At 42.3% G+C, this 14,954-nt stretch overlaps 1 protein-coding gene across 2 annotated transcripts in view; it reads right to left on the minus strand.

Annotated features, from left to right (window-relative positions):
- Positions 1-676: 676 nt before the first annotated feature.
- The window catches only part of DPP4 (dipeptidyl peptidase 4), a 79,237-nt gene continuing 64,959 nt past the window's right edge, over positions 677-14,954 (minus strand). For both annotated transcript variants that reach the window (XM_059394079.1, XM_059394078.1), the window contains exons 23-26: positions 12,864-12,928; positions 3,720-3,792; positions 3,384-3,457; positions 677-1,811 (exon numbers count right to left, since the gene is read on the minus strand). In XM_059394079.1, coding sequence (XP_059250062.1) covers positions 1,710-1,811; positions 3,384-3,457; positions 3,720-3,792; positions 12,864-12,928 — 314 coding nt within the window. In that variant the 3' untranslated portion in view covers positions 677-1,709. The remainder of the gene's footprint in view (positions 1,812-3,383; positions 3,458-3,719; positions 3,793-12,863; positions 12,929-14,954) is intronic.

A 14,954-nucleotide genomic window follows, 5' to 3' on the forward strand; every position in this document is an offset into this window, starting at 1 on the left:
GTCCATTCCTATGCATGACTCACCAGTCTCATATTGAATTGATAGATTTTTTTCATTTCTTCTATTTTTAGATTTTTGTGCTGGAGCTCACTCTGTGATAACTTTTTCCAGTAAATGGCTGGAAGCTAAGTTTGAGTTACAGAGAATCAATTTAAAAAAAAAAAATGAGGCCATTTTACAAACAATTGAACAAAAAAATCATGTTTCCTCTGTTGTTTGCTAGACTAAATTCAGCATCTGAAATCTATGCTTCCGTTAATATAGATATGCCAGCCAAAAATAGTCAAACACTTGAGTAACTGATTTTTTTTCTTGACTTAGACTGAGATGATGTTGTTGATATTATTTGTTCTTATAACATGAACCTCATCACAGTTTTCCTGAAATAAAATTATAAATTATGTATTACATAAAAAATAAAAATTATTTGGGTGTTTCAAAAGCTATATATGTGTGTGATAACAAATTGTGTATGTTATTACATAAAAACCCATACGAACTGCTTAATTTAACACATTTTTATGTATTTTTTTTTTTTTTTTAACAAAAACTGAACTCTCTCCATGTTTACGAGGCAGTCTGGGGTAGCGAGCAAAATAAACAAGAGCCTTTCTGGATAAGCGTGTCCATATGCCAATGTGGTTTAGGTCTCATTCAAGACACAAAACGCATTACCTCCGAAAAAATGAAGGAACATTTATTAAATGACCGGGAGAAATTCCACAGTATGGGAATAACAATACACAACTTTGTAGTTTATTTTTATTTTTAAAAACAAGTCCAAGGAAGTTAAAATATTCTTTTCATTAAGATGCTCAAAGAAATGAACTAAGAAAAATTGATGCAAGGACTCCTTCAAGTTCGAATTTGTGATACAAATATTTTCATCTTTTAACAGGGCAAGCTGATGTGTTCACATCTCAGTTCCAAACTGCCTCTTTCACTAGGAAACATCAGTGGTTTTTAAGGCACATTTACAGTGCTTTCCCCTCCCCCTCACTGTGTGTTTGTAGCACCTATAGCCATAGTTGGCACCTGGGGGCCTTGCATTGTTGGCAGATTCCCTCTCATTTCTTTGGAGTCTATTCAACTACTGTGGTTTTACTCAGAAGTCAGTGCTTTTTGCATATATGATTTCCTGAGACTGAATAGTCTTTCTCAGAAAACCGTGCCAGTCTGGCTGTGAACAGCTCTTCTCCAAGAGTTGCTGACAGGAGCCTGGTCAGGTCATTGTGCTCGGCCGTGGGTTCCCAGCCAGGCCTCCTCGCTTCTTCCCCTACCCCTTCCCTCCTTACCCCTGCCTCAGTGACATCACCACCCACATCTTGCCATCCCTTTAAAGAAGAGAACAAGATTTGTACTGGTCCAGTTAGAAAAGAATGAAATGCTTCCCAGGGAACCTATGCAGAGCTCCCATAAAAACAATTCATATTTGTTGTTTCAGCAACGGATGTGGAAATGATTTTAAATAATAAACAAAACCAGACGGAATAATTCAAACTTCAGTAAGGTAATAATCTGGTGCGAAGACAGAAGTCCCAACTTAAGGTTACAGACATGAATTTTGGGAACAAAGGTAACCTTGAATTTCTTGATTTGAGTGTTTTTTTTTTTTTTTTTTTTTTTTTTAAAGATCATCATCTTAACAGTGCAGTTTTCAGACAGAACAAAAATGGCTTTCAATAGGTCAGGCATGCTGTTCCAGGGCGCTAAGGTAAAGAGAAGCATTGTTTTATGAAGTGACTCATGTGGGTGTATATATGCTGGTGGGCTGTGCTGCTAGCAATTCCGTGGTCTTCATCTGTATACCACTGCAGAGAAAGACAAAGGTCAGAAGAAGGAAGTCAGTTGTCTTCTTTTTTAAAAAATAATTCAAATAAGCTCTCACAAGCATACATAGAATTAAAACATTGTTTTAAGGGTGTGTGTGCGTGTGTGTGTGTGTGTACATCTTCTAATGAAACTATCCAAGTGTATTTTCAGATTTGATTAAAGGACACTTAGAACCACATCATGCATAGAAGAGAATGTTTATCCCATTAAGCACACTAGTTTTAATTAAGTGTTATCAAGTGTCAGATTTCTCCTACACTGCAGGAAGAGAAATGAGTTTTTCAAAAGCACTTTTTCCTAATGTAGGTTACCAAGGAACTAGAAAAATCTATTCCAATGTTTCATATATATGTTTAACATAAGGTCAAAAGTCAAATGTATTATTTGCAAACACTTTGATTTTTCACTCGAATTAGCTATCTGGATGTCTGACATTTATGAAAGAGTGGATGATCTGAGACAAAAATTTATCAATGCATCAGTCCCACATTAAACAAGTGGGAGGTCACTGCCAGGCAAACATATATTATGGAGACATAAATAAACTTTTATAAAAAATTGCCGAATTAAAGTATCATCTTTTCTTTGAGTTGTAGAAAATGAAACCTCGACCTCTTAGAAGAATCTGACCCCAAAAGACATATAAACGGGTGGGTTTTGTTTTTTGTTTTGTTTTGTTTTTTTCGTATTAACTGCCCCACTCTGATTCAGTGGGCACCATTTGAACTGATCACAGAGTAAAGAGGTGTGTGTGTGTGTGTGTGTCTGTGTGTGTGTGTGAGAGAGAGAGAGAGAAAGGAGTGAGGAAAAACAGGTTTTCTACCTAATAATGGCAAGAAAGCATTTTATACAAAAATATTTAGTGCACCACACACACGCGTATATATATATAAATATACAAACACACATTTATATATATGTTATACACACACACACACACACAAAACATCTTTTCTTTTTTCTTCTTGATCTGAAAATGAATCTGACTTAATACCTAGAAACAGCTTACTCTATAGGCAACAATAGCTCTATTTCCAACTCTATAAAACAAGCCTAATTGTCTATTGCCTGTGGTTGTTCAACAAAAGATAATGTTGCAATTGCAAAAACTGAAGCATGCCAATTATTAATGTCCCACTGTTGTTAGAATGGCTAGTAATACATACTAGACAAAAATGGATTTTCATATTGGAGCTGAGCTATTATCATGCTGGTTTCACTTTAGAATTACTCTGCCACACATTTACTGAGTAAATGATTACTTTTGAATCCAAATAGGAAGAGACTGAAGAACCACATGGGTAGGAGAGCACTGTTTTGACACTCCCAAGATATGCAATATTGTGCTTCTCAACCCCCAGTTCTCTAATCGTTTTGAACATTACTCTGCCTATGGCTTAAGGATACCACTTCTGACTTCTCATTGGACAAATAAAACCCCTTTCAATTCTGTCCCTGTCTCCTGGCACTGTTTGACGAGAAGGAGCCGGGACAGGGGAAACCAAGACCCCACCAGCAAGTTCTCCCTTTGGCACCAAGTTTTGTGATACCATTGCTTGGAAATCCACTCCAGCATCCACCAGGGCTTTGGAGATCTGAGCTGACTGCTGAAAGTGAACGTTATCTGCAAGGAGAGAAAGGAAACACAAAGTAACTAATAGCCGCTCCTTTTCTGATGGGAAGGGTGGGAAAGGCACAAGAAGAAAGGGACTATTTGAAGTTCTAGGACTTAGCATCCCATTTAGCCCAAGACAAGTGAGTTGTGGAAAGCAACACTGTTTTATTGAAGTAAATGTAACAGTCTTGCCCCTCATGCTTTTGTTTTGTCAGTAGTGAAATTGCAAACCTGTCTGTGATACTAAAAAGTCTAATTAACTGAAACTCACCATCTGCTGTTCCATGAATAAGGAGGTACTCAACTTGTTTAAAATTTTCAGCTCTGCTCATGACTGTTGAATTCTGGAATTGGGAAAAAGAATGTCATTATTCAAAAAAAGATCTGCCATAAACTGATTTTTCACTTCAGTTTACAAAATAAAATGTTTTCAGCTGGGGCCCCCTTTGATACAAAATATAGCAAACCGATATTTAAGCAAATGCTGTCTCCATGCATGGCAGAATGCACAGCATGCCCTGTGCCTGGGAGACAGGACTGCAAAGGGAGGATGCCACATCTTCTTTGCACACGCAGGCAGAGGGCACCTGCCACCAGGGCTGCACGCAAAGCCCCTTGAGTCCCAGATCCCAGATTGGCTGTGTCCTATGCATTAGCACAGGGCAGAGTCTCATATTAGCAATGTATGTTCCATGGGCTTATGCTGTAGTTCAGCCAAAAAGTGTATTGCCATGGCAACCGTGTGTCACATGGTGCCATACATGCTACATTTCAAAGAGCCTGTACATAGCATTTGCAACTAAACATACTCTGCAATATGTCATATGAACTTTGGTCCACATTGCTAGGCAATGAATGAGAAGCAAGTATTACCTCTTTTGGAACAGATGTTTAAAACCCAGGCAAATGTAACATATGGGAGGGGAAAGGGGAGCAAAAGATCAAGCATGGCCTTAGAAAATCGGTGGGTTGTTGTCTGCCTCATTCCGTATCAGGGAAAATCTTGTGATTGGATCAAGTCATTTCCAAATCAACCAGAGAATAGGGCAACAAATTGGGAGATAAGCTTTTCGAAAGACTGGCCTCAGGGAGGCAGGACTTCTAGAACCGGGGTGGGGCCTTGGATGAGAAAGCCGTTGGAAACTTGGAAACACGGAACTGGTCATCTGATCTTGATTTGGGGATGTTTATCAAGTTGGGAGGAAGGCAAAAGTGTCACAGAGGCATCGTAGGGCCTTTGGGAGGGGGCAAGCTGGAGTTCGCTCCTGTAGTCTTCTTAGGGTTTGGGCAGAAGGAGGGCCCAGCAGTTTTCCTATAGGTTTAAAGTTCATCCAGCGATTAATCCTTTAGCACCTCGGTAAATCAAAGTCAACTTTACAAGTGCCAAGGTATGTATTTTACAGATTCCTTTGTAGCTAACACCAGCTTGGTGTTTTTTGATGGGAACACGGATGGTCTGGCAGGAAGGGGACAGGGCTAAGGTGTGGATGTGGAGTCTAGCCCCAGCTTCAACATCGGTGAGCTGTGCGCCCGGAGGCATGCTGCTCCCTGAGTCTGGTCTTCTGTAGAACAGGAGTGTTTGTAAGAAGCACTGCTCTGTTTCACCCTGCCAATATTCCTCTGAGGTAGGTCTACAGCAATCCTGCTTTCTCCATGGAGACCCCAAGATTCAGAAGCAGGAACTCACACTAGGTTACATCTGTAGGAAGTGTCAGAGCTGGACACAACGTCTGATGGCAGAACCTCTTTTTACTTCCTATGTTGCCCCGAGGCCACGAAAATTCCAAACTGCTCATGATGTGATCTTCCAGCAAAGGAACAGTGAGAAGTAACTTAACGGGCCCAGAATCTGCCCCGCACGAGTACTCTGGGTATCCCTGTGCAGGGTTCCCATGCCTGCGTAGACTGAACGAATCAAAAGAGAGCGAGTCTGCAAGGCCCCCCAGCCCCCGAGATTTGCAAGGCAGGTTTTTCCCATTGTACAGCTTCCGCAGACCCCAATGCAGCAGCCAGAACCTTGAGCAGTGTCTGCTCTCCAGAGAGGAAAGGGTCAAAATCAATCTCCCCCAAAGACAGAGAGGAGGATTTTGAGCTTGAGCTGCCAGACGCTGGGGCTCCCCCACCGCCAGCAAACACCCATCATGTGAGCCACAGGCCCCCCACCCCGGCCATCCTCTGGCCAGTCCTGCTCACAGCCTTGCCCCCCAACTGCCACTCGCTCTGCCGTTGTCCCCCCCAACCCTGAACCTAGCGCTCTGCTCCCCCAACATACACAACTACCACACGGAGACCCGACCCATGCGGGCAGCTCTGTCCCGACGCCTCACCTCCAGAAGCCCCACGGGCCTTCCTGGCTTGGCAGCTTGAACAGCGAAAGCTGCTCCTACAACCTCCACGAGCCATAAAACTGAGAAATGTCATTGAAACATAGAGTAATAGTTAGGAGACATATAAATACGCAGGACAGTTAGCAAGGAATGTGATAACTACTGGAGTTTGGACCAAAACAGTTTCTGGCTGCCTTTTTTTTTTCTTAAATGGAGTGAATACAGGCTGAAAGAAGACAATTTTTATAAACAAGTAAAACCCTGAGCCTAAGATAAATGTTGTGATGTACACACTGTAGCTGTGATGAACTAGACATGGTGAGAAATGCAACATACTGAGAAAAAGACGAAAACTGTGATAAAAGTGTCATGATGCAAATTGTTTTACATTAACAATATTACACTACAAAGAAAGAAAGACAAATACTTTAATGCAGCACGAGAAAAATAAAACAAAAGCCTCCCCTGCAATGGTGAGCTAGGTGTGCCCTTTCCATGCACGCTTCCCCCTGCTCCCCGGGAGAAGCTTCCAGAGGGGCCTCCTGGCACAAGGTGGCCAGGCGGATGGGCAGCCTGGAGGTGCACACCCGCTCTTGGGCTCTCAGGCGGCAGGCAGCATCCCCCCACTACCCCAAAGATGCGGCTGTGGCACCGTGTGTCTGGCACCACCCATCATTCCCTACTGGACCGAGAATCCTGGCTTCTCCATCAAGAGAGACCCTCGGTGGTCTGCGGTGTGGAAGGCGACCCCCGGAGCCAGAGAAAGAGATGCGTGCCTTAACTGAAGATGTGGTTAATAATCGGAAATAATATCACCATGCTATTTTAACCCAGGAAAATAGGATAATCCCCATTTGCCTATCGATGGAAACAGAAATAGAAAAGGAAATGGATGACTAAGTTAGAAGCCGAATAGTCTATCACCAGCTACTAAAAAGGAAGCTCAGAGTGATAAATGGGCAAGGATGCAATGGTGGTGCAGTTGGCACTCTCCCGAGGCTAGAAACTTCCGGAGAGCCCCGCTGTCAGCAACAGTCTGGCAAAACGAAGTGGGAAGGATTGGTCCAGTGGCAGTGCCGATTCCACAGCATCTCTGTGAGGAGCTTTTCCTTCAAGCCCTGAGAAGAACCATCTGTAGCTGCTTGTTGGATCACGCTGGTTCCTCAGTTACCTTCCAGCAAATAAATCTTTGTATTTTTGAAATAAAGAGAGAGCTGATAAGAGCGGGGAAGTACTGTAAGGAACAGAAGTTCTAACAATTTTTAAGCCACCCCTGTGCCATCGAGGAACCGTAAGGACAACCGGCTTCCTGAGGACGATGATGGCGGCAGGTGCCGGGTTTCGAAAGCTTCTCTCAGGGCAGGCACAGGGGTCCCATTTAATCCTTTCAATAACCTGTGAGGTCAGCTTGATGATCCCCGTTATCCAGAAGAGGAGACTGAGGTTCAGAGAGCTTAGGTCACTTCCCCGAGCTCACACTGCTAGTCAATGGTGGAAACCAAATTTGAGTAGAGGTCCAGCTCCGACGTCCGTTCCCCTTAACCTTACGTCCCTGTGTCCCTTCACGGCCCAGCCAACAACTAACTCATCACCATTTCCAGGCTTTCATGGAAACGGCAAACGGCCACTGGTCTAACGGACAACCCAGCACGTCAGTGAGATACCACGGGTGCGCTGACTTCCTCTGTGCCGTCTCCCGCTTGCAACCAAAACCTCACAAACAGCATTAAGTGATGCTATTTTGGGAAGCACCATTAATGCTGCAGAAAACAGAGGCCAGAGAACATTTTTAAGAAAAAAATTATTTCAACCCAATATATCGGATGTTTTCCTTGTTTACATCTATCAAACAACTGTATCCGGGAGATGCCAAGGGAAGAGAGAGCCCGTCAACCCGACAGGGGGCTCTACCTCAGTCCTCACCAAGCAACACTGGCTTCTTTAAAGATCACACAGCAGTCAACATTTTATCAGCACTCAACAAACAAGTTAAGGTTTGGCTTAAATCTGAAGGTCTCTCTCCCTTTGGCATATTCTGGGATAATAGAACAAATGTCAAATCAGTACAAGATGGCATATTTACAAAATTGCACCCTGTTTTGCATAACCTAACGATGCAGCAGTTCTTAAGGATTGAACATTTCAAATCTGCTAGCAGAAGACTGCCAAATCTATGACTGTTTCATACACTTGCCAAAAGCCTATCAAATTTTGAGCAAAATGCAAAATAAATCTCCTCTACAAGTTAAATCAGTCCCTTCTGTGTGTTCCAGGCTGCCCTCTTCTCTTGGCAACAAGGCTCAGGACTTGGGCCCCATTTCTCCTGCCCTTGATCTTCTGCTTCTCCGCGGATCCATAAATCCATTCCCAGCCCAGTCTACGTCCTGCCTTATAGGCCACCATTTGGCCTGCTCTTCCCACAGCCTCGCTTCCATGTTATCCGTCGGTTCATCCAACCTGCTTCACAGATCCCCAGAAAACCAGCTGTACCTGCTACTCATGTGTGGTTGTGCTGCTCTGCCTTGCCCCTCTCTGCAACCCACGGAGAGTGTCTACGCTCTCCCTCTTTATTTCCGAAGTCTTTCTTTATTGGCTTCACACAAGTGCCCCTCCCACTCCTACCCCTCAGCGTCTACATGTTATGTAACATTTTTGTGCCTCAGTTTCAGTGTCAATAAAATGAAGATCATTAGAGCACTTATCCCAGAGAATCTGAGGGAGAACCGAACCTAATAATCTGAGTAAATAGCTTAGAATCATGTCTGCCCGTAGAAGCAAGCACTTAAGGAATAAATGAAAAAAAAAATGAATGAAATAAATGAAACTGGATTCCTCCCCGCCAGGAGTTGAGAGGAGCTGGGGGGGGGGGGTGGAGGGAGGTGAAACACAGACTTCTTGGCCACTTCCCTACCCTGTCCTACATGCTCCCAAAGGACAAAATCCCTGAGGCTTGTCAGAATTAGGGAACAACTTCTCTTTTCCATACATAGGGGGCACTCTGTCATATCTGAGTTTGTGCTTCCCTACCTACTCTCTTTTATTTCTCTTCGATAATTTTGCATGCATGTCTTCGCTCACCAACAAGGCAATCAACTTTTGAACAATGAAAATACCAGGCACCTTGAATAGGTGAGTGTCAGTTTACTATTTGTTCATTTTTCAAATAGGTTTGACTAAAAGACCTACGGTTGACCACACGAAGGACCACGTGTCAATGTTAGTGAGTACCACTAAATCAAGGTGTAGCTGCGGTTGTTATTTGCTTTTTGCTATTGGGGGTAAGGGTTTTCTCGTAGCCTATCTAATTCCTTTGCTTAAACCTGTGCTGCCATTTTGGTCTGCTGTGGGCTGAGACTCACTGCAGAAAAGATGTTTCCACAGAGCTCCATTGCCTTTGAAAGTGTTTCTTTCACTTGGCAGTGGGGGGTGATTATCTACAAAGGATCTCATAGGGTCACTGCTCATGTCACTGCACTGGGTCTGAGCCTTAATCCTGGGTCTGCTAATCTATATGGTATCTTTGTAAGAATAGGAAAAAGCATTCCTTTTGGTTGTGTGCAGCCTCAGACTTCCATGCCTTAGTGAGTGAAACATGGACTAGTTTTCAGCAGTGCACAAGCTGAACAACTATACATGGCATCCCTCCCTGTTCCACTGGTGTATACAAATGGTTTCTGGAATTTCTTTCCTAAATCATAAGTAGGACCTCTCTTTCCTAAAATGTGCTTCGTTTGATGATGTGGGTTTCTCCAAATTCTTCCAAATCTGGGTCATCAATGACCTAATAATGAATCGTTTTTCTCATTTTTTTTTTTTTTTTAAATTAAAGACTGTCTTTTCTTAGAAAGGCTATAATTCTGGTATCGACGATTCATTAGCTGCAAATGTAGACAAAGATCAGGGCCTTGCTTATTCTACGTTTTGGTCCTTCCTGTCCTGGATGTCCTGCAGAGAGTCAGTGGGCCAAATGAAATGGGAATCATTTTCAAAATATTTCCTTCTGACCCACAGACAGGCACAGGGTACTGAAAGCCTCTCAGGAATTGTCTTCTTTGTCTTTTCCAAAAGGGTGGGAGGAGGGGGGGAGAGAGGGAGAGAAGGAGAGAGAGAGAGAAATAAAAACAACCTGGGAAAGAAAAGTAAAAGATGGGGTCCAGAGGGGCAGCTGGGGCCTTGGAGGAAAATAGAATCTTTGAATGTATTCTTGCCAGAGACAAAAGCACAGGCTTATTTAAAAAACAAAGGAGGGCAGCTTTATTCTAAAGCCTGCTGTGCACCAAATATAGGCACTTAGATTCGGCTCTCCACACTCGGAGGAAGCAACTTACCAGGGTGGAAACAATTCAATGAGCCTTCGTCGCCGCCCTCTCCCTCCACACCTTAACTCTCGCCCGCCCAAATCGTTCCTCCGAGTAACACATTGGGAACCTTTAGCTCCCTGGTACTGGCAGTTTTAATGTGTCCATTGCCAGCACTGAATCTGGTGCCAAGAAAACTCGACTCCTGGCGTGGAAGGATTAAACAGTCCTCGGGTGCCATCTGTGCAGTGAAGTGGAAGAGTGACTCGGTGCACCCAGTGTGCGTGTGTTGCCATTGGCAGTGGGAAGTGACTTCTATTTACATGACTACCTCATGCAGCGAACACCTAAGGGGAGAGACGAACATGGCCACCTCCGGGCGGGTGGGGATTGGGGCGGGGGGGGGGGGGGGGGGGGGGCTCAATGCAGGGATGAGGAGCCTCTGGGGAAATCTGGAAAAAGACTCAGGATGAAAGGGTAGATTAGAACGAATCATCCTACAGAGGGAAGGGCCGTCTGAAAAGGAAAGACCTTGCTGGCTGTCTGCTGATGTGCACCGAGAGAAGTAGAGAATCAGGGCAGGTGCTGTGGACATCCCTCGATGTCAGGGCTTGGACCTGACCCTGTGCCTCTAGGTTCAAAGACTTTTCGGGATGGGATTTTAGAAATGAACTTTTGACTCGACATCCACTCTGTTCTAGAGCCAGGGCTGGGGTCCTGGACAGTAAGTACATCTCTGATTTGAGAATTTTAGGATTTGGGGTACTTGAGAAAGCCCTTCAGCAACTCAGCAAATACAGCATACCACAAGAGGGATGGCTTTCAAAGATCAGCATCCTGGTCAGGTTAGGGACAAGAAAATTCTAGATGTAAGATGAGAGAATTGAGGGAGACAGGCAATTTTTAAAACAACATTTTCCTTAAAAAATTCAACCATGAAAGGTTTTTAAGAGTTATACTTCATACTGGGTCATCTAAAGAATTCAGTGTTGAGTAGAGATGTGAACAGCTAATCATCACGCAGAAGAGAAATGGGGGTTCAAAAGAACCATGGGTCCAAGAAAGAGAAACTGAAGATTAAGATACAGGAGAATGTCATGAGAGTTGAGAGGGGATGCCAGCCCTCCAGAAGAGCAGCACCAATTTGCTATTAAATGGAGATATAGGGGAAATGACATTGCAGGCAGCGGGAACAGAAGACAAGGGCATAAAAGGGAAAGGCCCAGAAACAGTCAGAGGACAGTGACTATATTATAAGCAGACTGGACTGTTGTAAGAGGGATGCTAAGCCTCTGGTCAAAGAATTCCAGTAGTCACAGGGAAGATCCATGAAAGCGTTGTATGTGGAGCCGTGGGGATTGATCTCATGCCCCGTTGTGGTAAAGACGGGGGCAGAGAAAGACAAGCTAAGGGGACACCAACGGGGTTATTATTAGAAAAGCACACAGTCATGCGACAGTGGTAATGCAGAGACTGATGAAGAACAAACTAGCCGTTTAAGGCAAGCTTACTGGACGTGGAAGAGAAAGAATGGGAAGAATTGAGTCCAAAGTATTATGGAGGACAACTGGCAGAAATGGGGACAACCTGATTCGGGGCTGCATGGTAGCAGAAGTTGATCGGTGCATCTCACTTTAAAGTGAGCTGCTTTTCTATCTTGACTGGAAAACACACAGGCAGACACGGACCAAGCCAAGTACTCCTCCCCGCACCCCTCTGCCTAAGCCTTCCTAAACAAAACTAGGAGAAATAAAATCAAACTGTGTATACTTACATTGGAAAGCTAGAAATTTTGAGTTTTACTGGGTTTTGATCAAATAGCTTCAGAATCTATAGGAATGGTGGCATCTTAGGAAAATGCACCCATACTGCTCAAAGCAAGGCACTCATACGAAGCCCGTGTATTGAGAGTTGTGGCCCAGATAAGAAATTGTGTTAACTTATTCTTGTTTTTCTTACTTTTTAATTCATTGTCCCAAAAAGCGTTTTAACTTTCCATTGGAGAATGTAAACCACGAGACGACTGACCTCGTTGTTTTCGACAACCATGACAGAGCAACTCGGGAAAGTTCTGGAAGGGCCAAAGTGCTACAAGGGTCTCTAAGAGTTAGGCTGGCACTTGCGGCTACCTCAGTGTGACACCAGAGACCGTGCTCTGGCTCAGCAGTGGCCTCCACACTAGCACACGTGGCTGCCAACCATGGTGACTTCCAGGCCACATTTCAAAAGCTGTAGCCTGAGAACAACCTGCCACGGGTTCCCCGTCAGCCAACCCTGCTGGAGGTTATGCACTGTGGCTTCCAGAGCTCTTCAGGGCACTGCCCAACCATACTCTTCACCTGCTTTACTCCAATCTTGTTTGAGCAAACTACATAGTTGGCTATGAATTGGAAAATTAAAAGCTTGTACATACATCTTAATTATAATACCATAGAAAATCTCATATATAGCTAAAGGTTTAAGGAGTCTTCTGGGCTTTAAAGGAATATGTCGAATTTGACATGTTTTCTAAATGAAATTTTTATAATTAAAGTAATTATCTGGTGTTGCTTTGTATTTCCAAATGAATGCATATTGTGACCTATATAGCATACGATAAAGTCTTTAATTAATGCAGAATATAGTAGGGGAAGCTAGTGGAGTATCTCTAAACCACCTGTGTTATTTCTTTTTAACAAGAATTTTGTTGGAAATAAAAAATATATATATTCTAGAATAGATACACTTAAAAATGTTCTTAAACAAACTTATAAATAGGTTATAAAATAGATCTAGTTTCTTATCTCTTACCCTGTAATAGTCAAGATTGTCCTCGGGAGTTGGGAGCCCCATGTAACGTTCTGTATATACTGAGTCTGTGACGAAAAAAATGTAAAAATAGTTAATTCATATAATAAACTTTTCTTTTTCTTACTGGGTGACTTTATGTGCTTTCATATGTCATTACTTTTGTGTGGTTTTGTAGCATCTCCCTCAGGAGTGTCTCCTCAAGATCAGGTTTTTTTGTTTGTTTGTTTGTTTGTTTTGGCTTGTGAATGCAGCTGGACACCAGCTCAGACTCATGCCTTTCCATGCTCAGCTGGAATGAATGAAAGTAGAGGGAGATCAAACTAGATGATTTAAACCCAGTCAATAATCCATCTACTGAGGGTATCTGGGCGGCTCAGTTGGTTAAGCATCTCAGGTCAGGATCCGGGGATTCTGGGATCAAGCCCCACTTTGGGCTCAGCAGGGAGTCAGCTTCTCCCTCCCCCTTGGTCCCTCCCTCTTCCCCTTGCTCTGCTCTCTCACTCATGGCACTGTCTCAAATAGATAAATAAATAAATCTTTAAAAAAAAATCCATCTGCAGAAAATTCATATGTTAAGAGCTGAAACGTAAGGGCTTTTACCATTATCATCTGATCCTTTCCAAGAATCTTAATTAGGAAGTCACTTAATGCCTCAACTTTCTTGAATTTTTGGTCCTGACACAAGCATATACCCTAATTTTCTTTTGGAAATCCCTTAATGTTCAATTACTAGTTGCTTATTTAAATCATATTTTTTTGGCAGTTTAAAATTCATTATAATGAAAACAAAGAGTTAAGTTATCACTTATTCACTGAAGATCCCCGTATTAGCTCAGTTACTCCATCACAGTGCAAGTCAAACATTTGTTTTGCCCATTTTGTGGCAAGCCCTCAATTTTGGGATTATAACAATTTTGTATTATGAAATAAATCACACTAATATCTGCTGAAATGAAGTAAGCTCTTTTATCTATAAGTATGGCTAAAAACAAGATACATAATTGGTTTGGTTATTTTGGATAATGAAACATGTTTTTGCCCTATTTTTAAAAATTTTATAGATATATCCTAAAATATACATGAGAAAATTTTATGATTTTCTGTGGCTGAATTCCAAAATAACTTTAAAAATCTGAAGTAATTGCTTTGAAAGGTGCCCCCTCCAGTGACCAGATTATAGTAAACAGATTAAATATAAAATAATATGCTGTCATTGTGCTGTTTATGTTAATGATGAATTTCACTGCAAATTGTACAGGTAGTTCAGTACTGATCTCATTAATTCTTTAAATGAATATATCATCTAAACAACAACCTTAAGCAACACTGTAACCCTTTCTGAACGACTGGCATCATTAAGAACTACACTGATAATGAGTGTTAGTTATCTCAAATGTATGTATCCTTTATGCCTGTTCTATGGAAATCAAAATACATCTTTCAAAATGAGTAACCTCAACATTTTATCCTTTTGATTAAAAGGAATACAGAATATATGTAATTTTACATATCTAGAGGACACTAATACAGAAAATACAATATTTTAAGGGACATTTAAAAATACAAGATCTTCATAAAATGTTCATATCTTTCAACATTTAAATATGAATAATATAGGTTGGACATGTGAAAGGAGGTTTGAAAATAGCCTTTAAGGGCAGAATAAATTTTTCCTGAAACAACAGCAGACTTCAGTTCTTGTCCTAGAACATTATACCTCTTTTTTATTATGTTAATCAGGTTTACATTTGTGAGAAGAGCTGAAATATATTTTTTCTTTTTTAGAGAGAGCGAGAGAGAGAGAGAGAGAGCACGCAAGTGTATGTGCATGAGTGACGAGGGGAGGAGGAGGCGGAGGGAGAAGGAAAGAGAGACTCTTAAGCAGTCTCCACCCCAGACCAGCGCAGGGCTAGATCTCACAACCCTAAACTGAAATCAAATGCCTAATGGCTGAGCCACCCAGGCACCCCCGAAATTTTAATAAGAGTATTTTAAAAATACATAATATAGGTGCTATAATTACAAATGCACCTTTGAAATACCAGTTATGTATTCCTTCTATCTGATCTGTGAGTAAAATTTCTCAAATTA

The sequence above is a fragment of the Mustela nigripes genome, chromosome 3 (genome assembly GCF_022355385.1).
Source record: "Mustela nigripes isolate SB6536 chromosome 3, MUSNIG.SB6536, whole genome shotgun sequence".
Lineage (NCBI taxonomy): Eukaryota > Metazoa > Chordata > Mammalia > Carnivora > Mustelidae > Mustela > Mustela nigripes.